Here is an 18,052-nt window from a genome sequence, read left to right on the forward strand (position 1 = left end):
GCCTCTAGTCCTGGTGTGCGTGTGTGTGTGTATGTGCGCGTGTGTGTGAAGATTTAGGAAAGAGCAAAAATAACCATTTGAGTTAGGTCCCCAAACAGGGGAACAGGAAGAAGATCTGGGGAAACACGAGAGGCCTGTCTCTGACAGGGGAAGGGACGGCTCATCGATGGCGGGAGGGAAAGAAGAGAGAGAGGGTAGGCGTGGGCGTACATGCACCTACTGACCAGGCAGGCTGGGTATGGGTAATTCCCACGGGCTGTTTCCATCTTCCTCCGGGAAGTGAGCAGGAGAGTCACTCACCGAGCACGCGGTAAGGAAAGGATGCCGGAGGGAAAGGGGGACTGGAGGGTTAGGGAAGGAGGGAGAGTGGGGAACCGCCACCGTGAGAAGCACCAGAATGCGCAGACGCGAGCAATATGGCGAAGGTGCTACATAATGTAGAGAGTTCAGAAGATATTAGTGATCAAAGGGAGTATTTAAACAGATTATGTGAGAAAGGGCTGTACTGGTTCAAGAGACAATTAAACTGACACAACCACCCTAACACCCCTTCATCCATGAGCCCCCTTTGTACCAAGTTATTAGGACCACGTGAGCAAAGCAGTAACTACCAACCACAATACAAAACCTGAAAAGCCACAGATGCCAGAAAAGGAATTCATTTGAACCACGCGATAGATCCATTTACTGTAAAACCTGCAATGGGGAGCTCACAGGGGAAGGAAGGGAGCAGTACAAACGGACTGGCCCAAACCCCGTACCCGACCCACCGTCCATTTCTCCACTGCCACCTCCGAGTAAAACCGTAACACCGCGGGCCCACGAGGGCCTCACAGTTTCCTCACAGCGCCAGGGTTTCCCGGGCCCTGTTTTGAAAATTCCTCTTCAGGAGAAAATCAGGTTATTGTCCTCACCAACTAGTCCTATGAGGACTGCCTGTCTCCTGTCTACTCAATCAAAGTAACCCTATTCCTGGCATAGCTTGTGCAAAGTTGGTGTTTAAACACACGCAAATATACCCCCCCCAAGATGCTCCAGCTCACCGATACAGCTGTTATCCTAAGAGAGTCCACAGTGGAGTGTCTGAAGAGGTGCCACAGCACAGGCCCAACTTCCCCCGTGATGAAGCCCCGGGCCTGGGCAGAGAAGGTGGTGCAGACGTTTTCGACGATCTTTGCCGCCACGTGGTTCACAACGCGCTCCTCCTGGGGAGCAGGGGTGCAGAGAACAAGGGGAAGAGAAACGGGTATTACTCAGTGTGAAAACACGCATGTCGGTTTTTCATAACCACGGCAAACAAAGGCTTCATGCCAGGAGGGCACTGCCTGCCCATGGATGTGTTGGGAGTCTCAGGAAGTATGATCATTCTTTCAGGCCACTGGGAAACTATTACCAATAACCCAGCATGATATGCTTCTATTTTAATAAGAAGGCTGAAATAACATGGAAGATAAACAACATAAGCACAACAAGATTGGATGATCATTTTAAAGCCACAAGGAGCAGGCAGAATAATCCTAAAAAGTCACCCAGGGCTGGGAATAATTAGTGCAAAAAATTGGCCAAAGGCCACCTACATAGGGGACACTAAGGGAAAATCCTAAGAAAGGCATAGCGTCAGTGGGTGATCAGACCAAGCCTAAGGGCGGCTCTGGGTTGTCCTAACGATGCTTAAAGTCCAGCCTGAAAAAGGGGCAAACTGTTCGCATGTAACTAAAACGAGTGCAAGGAAAAGGACAAAAATACTTAAAACAAGTCAGGAAAACTCCAGCACCGAATATAAAAATCACAATGCCCGAAATCAGTCAAATATTAGAATATGTGCAAAGAAGCAGGAAAAATACAACTCAAAAGAATAAGAAAATTCAATCAATAGAAATGACACATGGCAGAATTTGAAGTAAAATGTGTTAGAATGGTTGTTATAAATATAGTCCATATATTCAAGAGGAAAGCATAAAGTGATAAAGAGAGAAACAGAAGACACAAAAATGACCCAAATCAAAAGGCTACAGATAAACAATACATCTTTCTATACGAAAAATACACTAAACTGGACTAACAAATTAGACTCTACAGAGTAAATGATCAGTGAACTTGAAGACACGGCAATAATCAATTAAAACTGCCCCAAATAAACAAGGAGAGTAACAAGGTTGACAAAGCAGAACAGAGCACCAGTAAACTAGGGACCAACTTCAAACGACCTCCTATACATGCACTGAGAATCCCCACCGAGTCCATGTGGCATGGAGGAGCTGGTGGGGGAGGGGGGGCAGAAAAATACTGTTTGAAGGAAATATTGGCTGCAAAATTTCCAAATTCTTAAAAACTCTACATCTAAGAAAGTCAATGAACCCAAGCAGAAGAAACAAAGAAAAATCACACTGAGGCAAATCATTATCAAATTGCTAAAAACCAGTAATAACATGAAACCTTAAAAGTGGCTACAGGAAAAAAAAAAGGCCCATTATGAAGCAAGACACGATGATGAGGATGACGGGCGACTGCTCGTCAGGAACAGTGCAGACCAGAAGGCAGTGGAACCGCATGTTGAAAGCACCAACAGAAAAGAAAAAAGGTAAACCACACCTTCCAAAATCAAAGGTAAAGGGGGTGGGGAGACAGGGAGACGTTGGTAAAAGGTTCCGAAACTTCAGCCACAAAACTGAATAAGGTCTGAAGATCTAATGTGAAGTATGGTGACTACGGGTGACAAGACCGAATAATTGAAATTTGCTAAAAGAATAGAATGTAAATGTCCTCACCAAAAAAAGGTAATTATGTGAGGTGACTGAGGTGTTCATTAACTCAATGGAGGAATGCTTTCAAAATGTACACATACATCAAATCATTGCTTTGTACCCTTGAAATAGCTTACAATTTTACTTATTGACTACACCTCGATAATTACTTCAGAAAAGCAGATTTCAAAGCAAAGATTATCTTCAGGGATAAGGGTCATTTCACAATGGTAAAAGAGTCATTCAACAAGACAATATAACAATCCTAGATATGTATGCCCCTAATAACAGAACTTCAAAATATCCAAAGCAAAAATTGATCAAATTGAGAGAATAGACCATTTTAGTTGGGAAATGCAATATACTTATTGCATTTATTATACGAAAAATACACTAAACTGGACAGGCAGAATTTCTTAATAACTGACAAAATAAGCAGGCAGAAAGGCGGTCAGGCTAACACTATCAACCCGTTCTGATACTCAAGTCTACTCAGAAAAAGGAGAAAACACATTCTTCTCAAGATCACATAATACGTTACCACATTAGAGCACATTCTGGACCATGAAACACATCTAGGTCAACTTGATATTCACAGATGAATTTGAGATGAATCACAAACTTCATTGTAAAAGTTGGAACCCACAATCTTCTGGAAGGTATCATAAAGAATATCTTGAGCCCTGGCTGGTGTGGTTCAGTGGATTGAGCACCAGCCTTTGAACCAAAGGGTCACTGGTTTGATTCCCAGTCAGGGCTCAGACCTGGGTTGCGGGCCAGGTCCCCAGTAGGGGGTGAGTGAGAGGCAACCACACACTGATGTTTCTCTCCCTCTCTTTCTCCCTCCCTTCTCCTATCTAAAAATAAATAAAATATTTTTAAAAGAATATCTTGACTATTCTAAAATAAGCAAAGTTTTCTTGGGGCGGGGGGCAGGGAAGGAAGGCACTAAGAATAATTGTTAAATTAAACTCCATCAAAATTATGAATTCCTGGTCATCATGACACCATTAAGCCTCACAGTGTCTTAGACTGGGAGAAAATATTTGCAATCCACACACCCTAAGTGTCTGAATATTTTATATGTTATATATCAATTAAAAATATTTTAAAATGTTAAAGTATTATGTGTGTAATATAATCTCATGTTTAACAAAAATGTGCATACATAAATGTACTTGGAAAGGCATAGAAAGGTATAGAATACTTTGTTAATTGTGATTATAATCAGTGGGGGTTGCAGGGAGGGGGGCCTATGAATTCCACTTCAGACATTTGTACATTGTTTGGATTGCTACGGTATGTAGCAACCAACCCAAATTTATATATTTTTCTTTCAAAAACATTTTTAAACAAATGAGAAAACACTGAATTATATCCTGTCTAAGCCACAGTGTCACACCCCACCAGCTACAGATCCCTGGGCCTCGGCTTTGTCGTCTACAAAACAGAGATAACAGGACACGAGCTGCCTGAACATGACATGAGACAACATACACGAGTGCCTAATCTCGGTCCTAAAGCGTAGTGAATTCCCAATGCGCTAACTTCTCCTCCTGTTATCATTAATATCATATAGCACGAACGGTAAGGCTCCTAGAGAAGACACTCACAGATACCTGCACTTGCTCAAACTTGGACACATTTCACTTCTCAGAATGAGTATCGGAGAGAAGGCCTCCTCCCGCTCCTGAGGTTTCCTGCCATGCGGCTAGGATGCATTAAGGCCACCCTTTAACCTCTCCGTTCCTTTGCACAGCTCTACCCAAGGGGCAATAAAACACTTCATCCAGCTGGCAAATTTGAAAAGAATATGCTGGGCATGCTAAGAGCACCATTCAACGCCTCCCCCTTTCCCCTGGGCACAGGCCCACCCACCCAAGTTGTCTTCCCATACGCCCCCCCCCGCCCCCATCATCATAAGTATGAGTGTTGCTACATCTGGGGGGGGAGTGCTAAGACTCCCTAATGTGGGAGTTCGATTTAAGGAAGCCTATTTGCCTGTAGATAAAAGCTCTGTGCTCCCCCCTGGCTTTCATCACATACACACATGCCATTTCCAACCCACACGCCTTGCTCTTTGTCTCATTTCTCTTGAGGTTCTGAAACGCTTGACACGTAACCACTGAACGTGGGGGGAAAGGTGCTGAGATGAGGGCCCTCTCAAAACCCTGCACGTGTGCTTTACACCGCAACTGTCGGTCCATCCGGAGAGCACTGCTTCCTAGGAGCAGAAAACCACAACTGTGCGAGCGCCTAGGCTGCAAAGGGGCCGTGGCCATCGCAGTGTTCGGTAAACTCAGGGGACCGTCAGGCCAATTCACCTTCTTTCCCCGGACGTGAGCTGTCCCAGCCCCTCGGGGACCCCCTGTGGGGCACTCCACAAGCACTAAGACTGGTGTTATTTTCTGCTTAATTAACTCCTCGGAAGGGATAACTCAACTGAACTAATACCTGTCACTTAAATCAAAGACCCACTTCATCATATCATGAGGATAAAAGCTATGATGATCAGAAACTGATCCTATGCAGTAAGCCTAGATAATTAGGCTTTTAATGAATAGCTGCACTGTGTTTTAATGGTGTTAAGGAGATCTAATGTATTGCAGGCAGTCCTGAAAAAAAAAGTTCGTCTGCCAATATAATTGTAATCTATATATGCCTACTTTTCTGAAAAATAACAAAATTAACACCTAAAATAATGACATTAGTTATTTCCACATTTGTAGAGTCAGCATAACTAAGATCCCTCTCCTAAAGGCTTCAAGGTACCTGAGTTTATTTTACAGTTTATTGTTTTAGTAGCTCATGCAATCAAGATAACAGGACTTTTATTTCTTACAATGCAGTGAGCTGGATTATCTGGACAACTCTGTCCCTCTAAAAGCAACTGAGGCATCTAATAACTATTACTCAAAACACATAAAAGCAAAATTCGACAAAATCACGATCCTACCAAAGGAGGCAATTTAAACACACATCCCAGGAGCTGAAAACACAGACAAAAACCAATTAGCACAGATACAAAAGATTGGTATCTACATCTCTCCATCTATCAGATTAACAAGCTTGACCGAATGGGCAGAAAAAACACATTACCCAACACCGTTATTTTATACTTATTAACAGTGGTTTAATAACAATGCCCATGACATCAAACATTAGTCTTCACATTATATATACAATGAAAATATGAGATGGGGAAGAGAGATGATATTCAATAAAGGATACAACCTCATGAACTACAATTAATCATCTTTTACTAGGCATTAATCTAAGTTTTAAAAATTAAAGATACAGTTTTTAACATTTCGTGTACATGATGAAAAGAATTCCTAGAAGACTCCTTTTTCTTTGCACTCCCCTATTTTGTTCCTTTGCATTGACTTACTTGACATATTATTCCACTTTGTATTTTTATCTTCTCTCCCCCATAGACAGCACTTGAGTGCGGACAGAAATGTCGCCTTCCTCATCTGTGTCCCCAGGTGTGTCTAGCTGGAGGCCTTAGCTGATACCCACACATGTTTCTTGACTGCGTATAAACGTGACTCGCCTGTCGTATTATTGATCCCATAAAATGTACTGCCTTCATTCGTGCCCCATAATGAGAACTGACTGTGCACCAACCCTACCGGCTAGAAAGTGTTCAAACTTCATTTTGGGACCACTAGGGGGAAACCTTGCGGGGCATTTTACACTTGAAACGTTTGACACAGTATTCCATTACCATGTAGTAACAACTCAAAAGGAAGATGTTTATTGTGACAGGGGTTTTTTCCGTTCCTTAAGGAACGTTTTTAGCCTATGGCTCTGCCTTGGGTGAAATCATGTCACGCGGCTTAAAGCAGACAGGGGCTGGCAACCCTTTCAGGTCAGTCACTGAACCCTTTACAGAGTCACACATGGGAGCTACGCGTACCAGGTGGCTGCCTGGCAAGCTGCCTGGTGTCCAACCAGTAACAGCGGCGTCGGAAGGGACGTGAATAAACTGAAAAATCGCATCACGTAAAAAGTCCTACTTAACATTAAAATCAATGGACACTAGTGGAAAGTTCTCTGTTTCTGAACCTCGAAATGGCACCCTGAGAAGATAACCATGGAACTTCTGACTTGGGGGCTCCTGGAAAATTTTCCCCCTCCACCTTGCTCACCAAACTGGTATATCAGTAGCTTTCAAAGGCGGTGGGGTGGGGGTGGGGGGGCAGGATTAAGAGTACGCTATTAAAAGCCATTTATGTTGTTTAGATTTGCTATCATTTACAAAGCAAGACATGTAAAGAAGTGAATGAGAAAGCGGGTTCCTCTTTACACCTGCTCCACGGCAGGCCACTTGCTGAGGGCCGCTTGTCGGGACAATTTAAATTCAGGAGCCATACCTGGCTGACAGGCGCCCGCACTGCACTGCTGCGGGCTACCATCCCTGCGTGGCGCCTGCAGGGCAATCACCAGCGGGCGACTCTGGAGGACAAGAAAGGAGCCTTACCCCTTCCCGAAGGCACCTCATTAGCACCGTGTACGCCGCCACGGGGACGGCCCAGCACTCTCCGGGGCTCCTTTTTTTTTCTTCCTAAAATGAAGTGGAAGAAAAGGCCATGAGGCCAACGGCACAAAAGACATTAACCCATTCAAGAGAAAGGCTCAGTTTCAAAGACACAAACTATCTACATCTTCTTAGTACTCTCTCTAAAGTGCTTTTTACTTCCTGACAATTATGATCCGATTAGGGGTCTTTGCCTCATGGCACCTACGCGGGACGTAGTCCTCCTATTTCTCGTTACGTTTTATACGATGTTGATACGGTCCCCTCATCAGAGGCGAGATGAAGAGAACTGAGAAATGGCCACACGATCTGGTCGACAGAAAGACCACTCTGTTCATGACTGTAGATGACAATACAGGACGATTTGGAAGCGGGGAGTCACAGCTTCCACGGTAGCTCAGGCAAACCCATAAACACGAGTGAAGGGCAGAATGTTGCCTGTGGAACAACACGCCACAGAAGCACAGCCCTTGTTAGCAGCCGGTACACTTACTGTAATGACGTCAGCGACAATTCTCTCACGGAAGAACCAAGTTAGGGCAATAACCACAAGAACATGCCTGCAGCATAGCAAATAAAGTCACAAAATGGATCAGGCGCCAGACAGAAAGGCGAACAAATGTCATCTCTTTGAAGCCAAACAAATATTGGAGAGTGTCCAAATGTGAGAACTGGTACCTTCTACTTCCAAATGTACCATATACCGTGACCCGTTAGAACTGGGCCCTTCATCACAGAGGTCCACGCAGGTTCGGAACCTAGACATCACCACGCCAAGCTGCCACAAGCTGCTCCAACTCCAGAATCACTGACTCAGCCCCCAATTTAACGTCCAAACAACTTCTTCCCCTCCAGCTCACTTACTCAGAGTGTCAGCCCACAACCTTCCTTTGACGTCTCTGAGTCTGATCCTGCTGCCCCCTCCCCTCCCCTTCGCTTCCCCCCAACACCCCCTCCCTCCCTACCATTGGACCGGCTCCTGCCAGAAGCCCGATCAGCCTCTCCCCTTGGCATCCCCCTCCCCTTGCCTGGGTAAGCTCAACCTTGGGGGGGGCCGGGGCTCCTTCCCTCCAGGCCTACATTCAGGAGGGTCACTGAGAACACAGAGAGCCGGTGAATGACTCGGGAGCAACAAGCCCAGGGACCTTCAACATCACTCTCCAGGCCTAATTCTCTCTCTCCAATTCCCTCTTTTCTTCTTCACAGAGATCAAGGAAGTCGAGAAAGGAACTAACTTACCGACACCATAGCTGTCCAGGAACCAGCTTACCTACACCGTAGCCGCCTGCTGCTACCGGTGGTAAAAGGACAGGCTCCCCGTTAAACATGGGGCCGGGGTCCCACCCCCATCCCGCCTTCTCCAGGGTCATTTTGTTACGGACTAGCCCATATTGTGGATAAATGGTCAATGTCCTATGCCCACTGCGTCCTTTCCCTTTCCACTAGGACAGCCTCGCCATCTCCCACTTCCGAAAACGGGCCCTTTACAGCCCCCTGTCCCTGACCCCACCCCCCGCTCCTTCACACAACCCAGCTGGCTCCACACCAACTTCTTTGGTTTCCTCACTGCCCATTAAATCCTCTGCACAGTCCAGTCCGATTCTGTCTCCCTCACTGCAGTTACAAAACAAAAACACGTAGTATGTAAGTTAGCTCTTGTCGCGGTCCCAGCGACTTTCTGGTCACTCCATGCAGTGCACTCTTTCTCATCCTTTTTCTCGGACCATGGGGTGTGTCCACTCAGCCCTACTGAGTTTCTCTTTCCTGGAACACCCTTCTCTCTCCTGGTTTTTCTATTTCACTTAGCCGCACTTCAGTGTTCAGCATCCTGCCTTAGGCATTCTCCAGTCTATACTCTTCATTTGAACCAGAGTAATAATCTCTTTGGCATTTTAGTCAGACAACCCTTCGTCAAAGCCTCCGTGACTTCCCCTTGCTCTTATGATCAAGACAAAAACCTCCAAGTGGCCTAGGAGCTGCTCAGGACCATGTGTCTGCCAGTCTCTCCGGCCCTGCCTCCTTGCTCACTTCCCCCAGGTCCCACTGGCCCTGACACCACTCACACAGCAGGAAAAAAGCTCCTACTATGTGCCAGGAACTCTTCTAGACACAGACATATGATCAGGACAGATAAATTTCCTGCTATAATAGTGCTTAGAGGGGACAGAGATTTCAGAAGCAGCAGCATTAAGCCAAACTCGAAAGCCGAGAGAGTGATGGGTGCCATAAAATGAAACACGGCAGGTGAGGCATCAGAGGGAGACTGTGGACAGGGTGGCTCCATCCCATACTGCGTGGAGCCAGAAGACCCTCTGAAGGGATCCATTCGAACAGAGAGAAAGTGCAGACATCTGGGGAAACGTGGTGAGCAGGGCGAGCAGCAAGTGCAGAGGCGTGCAGGCAGGAGCAGGGCGTGGTGCGGCCCAGCAACTGTGGGCAGGGCAGCGTGGCTGGAAGCTGGGAGGGAGAGGGAGGGAGTGAGGGTGGGGGTCACACGGGCACTGAGAGGCAGCCTGCAAGGGCCTGGAGTGCAACTGCAGGGATCTATGGCAACGAGCAAGTCGGGAAGCCCTGGAGGGCTGTGAGGAGTGACACCGTGGTCTCTCCTGTGTTCCTGGCAGGCTCTCTCTAGCCGGTGTCTGTCTGGACGACAGACTTTCATGGACACAAGAGTGAAGTAAGGAGATCGTCCGGGAGTTCTTACAACAGGTCAGGTGAGAGATGACCATAGGCTGGGCAAAAAAAAATGACAAAATAAGACTAACTGGACTCAGGTGGAAGGTGTTTCTGACAAAAAATACATAAACTATATCTGTATTGCTTTATACTGAGGTGGCCAAAAAGCCCGTTACATTTTTTCCATACGACGGCTCTCATTGCACTTAGTTGTCTTTAACGTCATTCAAAACAATTTTGTCAGACTGTGTTGTGACAGCTGTCATATCAGCATGCATAAAAAAACAACTTACCAAACTGCTGAATTTTTGTATTTTAATTTTGAAGGTGGCAGAAAACACACAACATTTTCAGCGTGTTATGCTTATTATCTAAAGAAAGCTAAAAACGCAACTGCAACAAGAAAAGATTTGTGCAGGGTGAGGGTGTTGTGACCGATGGAACGTGTCAGAAGTGGTTTTGAAGTTCCTTGCACCACTGACATTCTGGCCAGACAACTCTTTGCTGTGGGGCCGTCTCACGCACTGGAAGATGTTTAGCAGCACCCCTGGCTTCTACCCACTAAGAGCCAATAGTGGGAGAGAGCCGACACACTCAGAATACCCTAATCAATAAAGTTATTGGTGCAGATGAAGAATGTGTCTTTTGTTTCATGGAAAAAGGGAACAGGCTCTTGGGCCAGCCCAGCGCTTCCTCTGCAGATCACGCGCTGCTCCTTTGTCCTCAAACGCATCACCTGGGGTGACGCCAGCGCATCGGTACATGGACAGGGCTGAGGGCTCTATTACCCGCAGCATCACTGCGAGTCAGTCTCACGAGGGCCGCACTGACTTGAGATTTTAAGGTGTGCGTGTATTCAAAGTGACAATCCCGCAGAAGCCCTCAGCTCATGAGAACGCTGATTTTCGTGGACTCAGGGACAGGAATCCCTTCTCAGGTCTGCTACCACGAGATGTGGTCAAGTGTCGCAGCCACAGACACGGGCTTCATTGAAATAGCTTCTCTTATACCCAATTAGAGCAAGCACCAAGGAAAATGATCCTCTAGCTCTATTTTTAGAAACAATAGGAATGTGAGGCTGTATGATTCCATTCATGTAAGATTCTGGCAGTGGACTTTGTCTACAGGACAGCCAGTGAACCCACAGCTGCCTGGGGGCAGGAAGCGGGATGAGAGGAAGCCATTACAAAGGGCGCTGGGAAACTTTTGGAGGGGACAGACAGGGTCATTATCTCGATTTTCGCAATGGGTTTTTCATGCACATTGATCCAAACTGATCGAGCTCTAATCCTTAAACATGTGCAGTTTCCTGCAGACAGTTACGCCTCAGTAAAGCTGGAGGGGAAATTTTATTTTAAATAGAACCAGAAAAAATTAAAACAGACTCATAACTTTATGAAAATATTTTTAAAAATATAAATGTAGGAAAATGTCATTTTTTTGTACACTGGAAGACAAAATACCATAAATATACCAGTACTTTCCTCATGGACTGATACACAATCCAAATATACACTAGAAGGCTCAAAAATTATAAAGACATCAGTACTTCCCAAATTGAGCTGCATATTCAATGCAATTTTTAAAAAAAATGATTTGCAGAATTGAATAAGCTGATTTTAAAATTCATTCTGACATGCCAAGGGCTGGGAACAGCCTACACACTTATGAAAAGGAAGGACTGGGGGAGCTCTGCGTTATCGATACTAACAACAGAGCTAAATGAGTTTAAATGCTGACGTTTCATAACCATTACGGTAGTTGTCTTAAAATGTTGGTTATGCAGAAAGTCAGTTTAACTTCGGACACACAGGTAACATTAACACTTAAGTTCTAGAACCAAAAATATCAGAAATACAATGAGACTACCTGATTAGCTTATAACTTACCAGTACTTACTCTCAAGAGTATCAAATGAAATGAATAACCCATTACCAATATCTACTCAATAATACTCTAAAAGTACATTAACGAAACATTAAATTTTCCCTTGTTGAATTCAACAGCCCTTCCGTGTGGGAAACTTAGGAAATAAGTCACACATTCTTACGGCCGTGTGAAGGATTCAAGGATAGCAGGAAGTGACGGAGTACTTTGGGCTTTCTGTCCCCTGGCTTTGAAATTGATCTGAAAATCTCCTACACTCTGAAGCAGTGGTGTCCAACCTGTGGCCCACAGGCCACATGTGACCCAGCATAGCTGTGAATGCAGCCCTGCACGAAATCGTAAATTTACTGAAAACACGAGATTTTCATGTGATTATGTGTCATAAGGTATTTAATGTGAGGCCCAAGACAACTCTTCTTCCAGTATGGCCCAGAGATGCCAAAAGGTGGGACACCCCTGCATAAGTAAAGAAGGTACTGGGAGAGAGGGGGAATGACAGACAGACAGACAGACAGATGGAGAGAATTACTTAGGAGTGATTTTACTCCTAAGTTTCTGAGGCAGGTTCTACAAGGGCAAAGCCAGAAAACTATCATCAACTTCCGTAGGGTGCGAAGGCTTGTCAGCCAGGACAGGTCAGAACTTGTCAAGGAGCCAACAGAGTGAATGAGACAGTCTCACCTGGGTGGCTACAAGATAGATCAGCTCCCCGAGGGTGGGTAACAGGCACTGTTTTAATTTGCTGTTCCTGAAGTTTTCCCTAATTAATTCAGTTAGGAGGGTAATTGCCTGAAAAGAGAAAAAAGTACATTATTTCATATATATCTCTCAGTTCTTTGACTTATGTATAAAAGGCAAGACATTCTACAGAATTCACCTTCCATTTTTAAAAACTAGTTTCCAAATTGTTTTTGAAATATGAGCCTTATTCCTGAAAAAAACATAGTTACTCTCTCCTATGAAGGTAAAAATATATCCAGTAAAATAAACTCACACTCACTCATCGATGACCAAGTGCTCTCACTGTGGCACAGACCCACTCAGGCAACTGTTCGCCCCTCTCCAGAGACTGGAGACGCAGCTGGGACGTCCAGCAGCTCCCCACCCAGGCCACCCCGACGGCCAGGGCCTGAACACGGTGTTGCCGGGCCAGATCCCTGACACCCACACAGTGGGCTGTATGTTCCGGCACACCCCACTTCCGAAAACTCTTACTTTAAACTCTGCATTAAACGTTTCAAAGAGTCCTTCAAAACAATCTGAGAGCAGAAACACTGCGCCAAGGTTTCAGTATAATCTACTTTGAAATTCAGGAGCATTTATCAAGTGTCGTTCATTTCCTAGGAGTCATGCTCAGAAAACCACATACACTCATGACCAGAGTTCACACACAAGGACACGGGTTCATGACACTGCCCTGTGACCAGGAAGCAGGGAGAATGGTCTCAGAGACACAGGAACGAGGGCTCTGAGACAGAAATACATGCGTGCGAGACAGTGTGGAGGCCCTGCTCGGAAACAACGTGGCTCCAAGTGTGGTGCACAGACAAGACCACCTCTTACCATCGGCGAAGACAGCAGCATGAACACCGAGAGAAAGCAATTCTCAAACTTCAGGACAATCTGACGGCAAGGGCGGGGAGGGGCGGGAGTCCCAGGGGGTACGCTGCACAAGGGCCACGCAGTGGAAGAACGCTCGCGGATGGTACACAGCTCGTGGGTGGGAAACAAGCCGCAACTGACACACCACAAACTGCGTGTATGTGAACACCTAGACACAGGTGACGTACGTACACCTCTACACGTTCATCACCACAAGCACGCATTTCCTCCAGTTCCTGTGGTAATTAATCCTACCCCCCTCCCTTTCTCCCCTCCTGAGTCAGCCACCAATGTTACCACCTGTCATTAATTCACATCTTCTAGAGTTTATGTAAACGGGACCATATACTATGAATTCTCTTTTCTGGCTCCTTTCAAGTGACATAATGCATTTGAGGTTCACTCAGGTTGTAGCGTGTACCAACTGCTTATTCCTTTTCATTGCTGAGTAGTACTCCCCTCTGTGGCTATGCCACAATGTTTAAGTCTCCCCACACACCGCCTTCTGCAGTAAATCCTCGATGTGAAACGGCTCAGGAGAAGACAGGGATCATGCACCTCACCTTGGCCCCTGCAGCAGGCCACTTCTATAGACGGTCTTCCTCTTCCTTTGACCTCTACTAAACATTCTCTAGTATCACACTGAACCATCTGAAATCAAGAATGTTCAGCCATTTTCTCACCTACAAAAATAGCCATCTGTCACCCTAAAAAATGGCTGAAAGAAGTATTCTACAGAAAAAAGAAATGATAAAAGAAAAAACCTTGGAATATCAGGAAAGAAACAAGACCACAGTAAGTAACAGGCAAAAGGACAGGAATACAACAGGCTCTACTTCTACTGAGTTTTCTAAGTTATGCTTCATGGTTGAAGCAAATACAAAAATGTCTGATTTGGCTTTAAATTTACTTAGAGGATGTACTTAAGACAATATATAAAAGTGAGGGAAGTTAAAGTGTTGAAAAGGGAAGTACGTTTTCTGTACTTCACTCGAGCTGGTAAATGTTGACACTGGCGGACTGTGATGAGTTATGTGTAATTACACACGGGCGTACTACACGTGTGTTATGTATATGACACCTAGAGCAACCACCAGAAATCTATACAAAGAGATCTCCTGTAAAACACTAAAAATCAAACTAGAATTCCAAAACAATTTATTACCTCAGACGAAAGCAGTAAAAAGAAAACAGAAACAAAAAAAACAGCAAGAACAAACAAAAACAAACAAAACGGCAGATTTAAGACCAAACATCAATCATCACATTAAATGCAAATGGTCTAAATGTAATAATTAAAAGACAGAGTTGAAGTTATCATATCACCCTGCTGGCTGCCAGAGGGGAGTGGGTGGGCGACAGCTGAAAGCGCTGAAGGGAACTATAGTCCATAACACTGTGATACCTTTGCACAGTGACAGGTGACGACCAGGCTTAGTGTGATCACATGGGAAGTCACGTAAACGTCGAATCACTGTATTTGACACCCGAAACTACTATAACACCTAGAGTTAAATTAAAAAATAAAAAAGAATAAGTTCAATACTAAAAAATCAAAATGAAAATATGACCCAAGTATGTCTTGTCTCTAAGAAACTCACATTAACTATACCTCTAGAAGCAGGCCAAAAGGAAAAGACAGGACAAGATACATTCTGGAAGCAGTAATCAGCGGAAAGCAGGAATGGCTATGTTAACTTCCAGTAAAGCAGACCTCAGAGCAAAGGAAATTACCAGAGACCAACGGAATCATTACATAATAATAAAAGGGTCAAGCCACCAAGAAAAACACACCAATCCTAAATGTGTGCACACCAAACAACCGGGCTGTAAAAATATATGAAGTAACAGGCAAACCCACAATTATTGTTGTAAATTTCAACACCCTTCTCTCAACCACTGATAAAACAACTAGGCAGAAAATAAGCAGACATCAAAAGGATATAACTAAAATAACACAAACCATCCTATCTCACCCAGTAGGAAATAGATAATTATTTGCAGATGACATTATTGTCTTCAAAGAAAATCCCAAGGAATCGAAGAAAAAGTCCTAGAACTAATAAGTCAGTCTGACAAGATCACAGGATACAATGTCAACATTCAAAACCAATTGTATTTCTACATATTACCAATGAACACATGGAAATTGATGAAAATATAATTTACAATCACTAAAAAAATTAAATACTCAGGTGTAAATCTAACAGAACCCGTATGGGATCTGTACGCTAAAACCACACAATGTTTTTAAAGAAATCGGAGATCTAAATAAATGGAGAGATGAATGCTGTATATTTTATTTCCTGTATATTATACTTTGACATCCCTAAAAAGAACACCCTGGCTGGGAGAGACATCCATTCTTGAACTCAGCCAAGTCTTGCAGGGGGTGAAGGGCCCACCCAAGAGCACGGTTTGACAGGCTAACTAACCTATTCAGGGCCACACCCCCCTCTCCATCGCTTACGCCCCAGGAGGCCAACAGCCCTCTGCCTTAATCACCCCAGGGCCGGTTGCCCTGCAACTAAAGACTGTGTCTCCTCTAACTCAAAACCTGTCAAAACCATTCAGACCAGGCCACCCTCAGCTGTTTGCCTGCCTGGCTTGGCCTTCCCCTCCCCCACCCACAAAATCCCAATGAAGCCACAACCCAAGCTCTGCCCCAGCCCAGGGCTCCCGCCTACCTCTACCTTGCTGGTTTCCCACATGGCCCAGCACGGCAAGCCACGCCTGTCTCTAAGACCTGTGTTTCCCTGAGCCACTGTCTCCTGAGTCACCATCTCACACCCAAATACAAAATGACACAGCAAAGGCATCCCTTTTCCCCAGTGTGACAGGTCCAGCTGCACAAAATCCCTTTCCAAACCCCAAGAAGAACTTTGTGTGGCTGCTGTCGAGATTATTCTAAAATGGATGTGGGAAGGCAAAGGAATTTAAAAAGCCAAAACAATTTCGGAAAAGAAGAATCAAGTGACAAATTATTCAACCTGCTTTCGAGATTAACACCGCTACAGCAATCGAGGCAGCAAGGCCTTGTCGGGGCGAGGGGCGAGGGGCAGGGGGATCGAAGGAATGAGCAGAGAACACGGGGGCAGCCGCACACGAGCGCGGCCCACTGGTTTCAGGCAAAGCTGCAAAGGCCAGTCAATGGAGCCAAGTCGTCTTTTCAACAAGTGTTGCTGGGGCGGCCGACCATAGGAGGGAAAAACAAAGCAAAAGCCTCGGCCTGTGTCTGAAGCTCTATACCCAACATTTACCCAAAATGGATCACAAAGTTACACGTAAAACTTACACGTAAAAGTAGGGGACAAAACACAGGGTCCCGTGTCCAGAATCTAGGCCGAGGTGAGGAGCAGACTCAATGCCAAAGGCACAGAGGCGCTGCACCAGAGGACAGGCAGCCGGCAGATGAGCACGTGAACGCCATTACCAGCCAGGGAAGGGCCAGTTAAACCACAAGGAGATGCTGCTATGAGCCTATCAGAATGGCAGGAAGAGAAAACAGGGGGACACCCCCAACTGCAGCTGAGGGTAGAGAGAAACAGTCGCTCACACTCCGCTGGTGGAGACAGACAATGACACAGCCATGGAGGAAAGAGTTTGTCAGTTTCTTTAAAAAGCAAAAACAAAAAATACTCCACTGACCGTGCAGTTACCTTAGGACCCATTCAACTGCACTCCTGAGCATTTATCCCAGAGAAATGAAAACTTTTACCAACCCCCCCCCCAAATTAGAACAACAACAGTACATCCATCAAGGTGTATAGGAGCTTCATTTGCACCTGTCAAAACCGGCAAAGACTCAGATGTCTTTCAACAGGTAAACGGTTAAACTGTGGCACCACCGTACTATGGAATACAATTACATAATAAAAAGGAACCAACCACCGAGACATACAATAGCCTGGATGTATCTACAAAGAATTACACTAAACATGAAAAAAAGCCAGTCCCAAAAGGTTACAGACCATATGATTCCATTTATACAACATTCTCAAAATGACATTAAAGTATAGCAACGGAAAACAGATTAGCGGGTGCCAGGGGGTGGGGGACAGGGAAGAACACGCGGTAGAAGGAAGTGGGCGTGGTTTGAAGGGGCGATAGCCGGGACCCCTGGGGTGTCGAAACTGTGCCTTTGCTGTCTGGATGCCAACATGGTGCTCGTGAATATTGTGCTATCGGCCTCCAAGACGTTACCTTTGGGGAAAACAGGATGAAGAGTACACAGTATCTCTCTGCATTATTTCCTACCACCTCACGTGAATCTAAAATTATCTCAAAATAAAAGATTTGGTGGTGTGTTTTTTTTTAAGTCAACCTCATACTACATTCAAAACCCATTCCCATCTTTCTGCTTCACCAAGTCAGCGACAGGGATTTATACCATTTCTCCAATTTATAACCCACTGGCATTGGGTGTCATTAAGCGCTGCTGGAAATTAAAAATATCTAAGGCTGCGGATCCTCGAAGAGATAAAGCTGTCGGAACTGCCGGCAGCACCACAGGAACCGCTTGGGAGCGCAGGGTCTTGTAAACAGACGCACGTCACATGACCTGCACAGTCACGCCCCGGTGACCTGCCTCTCACTCGCG

At 45.3% G+C, this 18,052-nt stretch overlaps 1 protein-coding gene across 5 annotated transcripts in view; it reads right to left on the reverse strand.

The window, feature by feature from the left end:
- ULK4 (unc-51 like kinase 4) overlaps positions 1 to 18,052 on the reverse strand; it is a 307,020-nt gene that overhangs the window by 244,535 nt on the left and 44,433 nt on the right. For all 5 annotated transcript variants that reach the window (XM_037030547.1, XM_037030549.1, XM_037030551.1 and 2 more), the window contains exons 18-20: positions 12,532 to 12,639; positions 7,231 to 7,314; positions 1,044 to 1,205 (exon numbers count right to left, since the gene is read on the reverse strand). In XM_037030547.1, the coding sequence (XP_036886442.1) occupies positions 1,044 to 1,205; positions 7,231 to 7,314; positions 12,532 to 12,639 (354 nt within the window). The remainder of the gene's footprint in view (positions 1 to 1,043; positions 1,206 to 7,230; positions 7,315 to 12,531; positions 12,640 to 18,052) is intronic.

Source organism: Sturnira hondurensis, unplaced genomic scaffold, assembly GCF_014824575.4.
Source record: "Sturnira hondurensis isolate 20B ecotype Veracruz unplaced genomic scaffold, ASM1482457v3 Scaffold0020787, whole genome shotgun sequence".
Taxonomy (NCBI): domain Eukaryota; kingdom Metazoa; phylum Chordata; class Mammalia; order Chiroptera; family Phyllostomidae; genus Sturnira; species Sturnira hondurensis.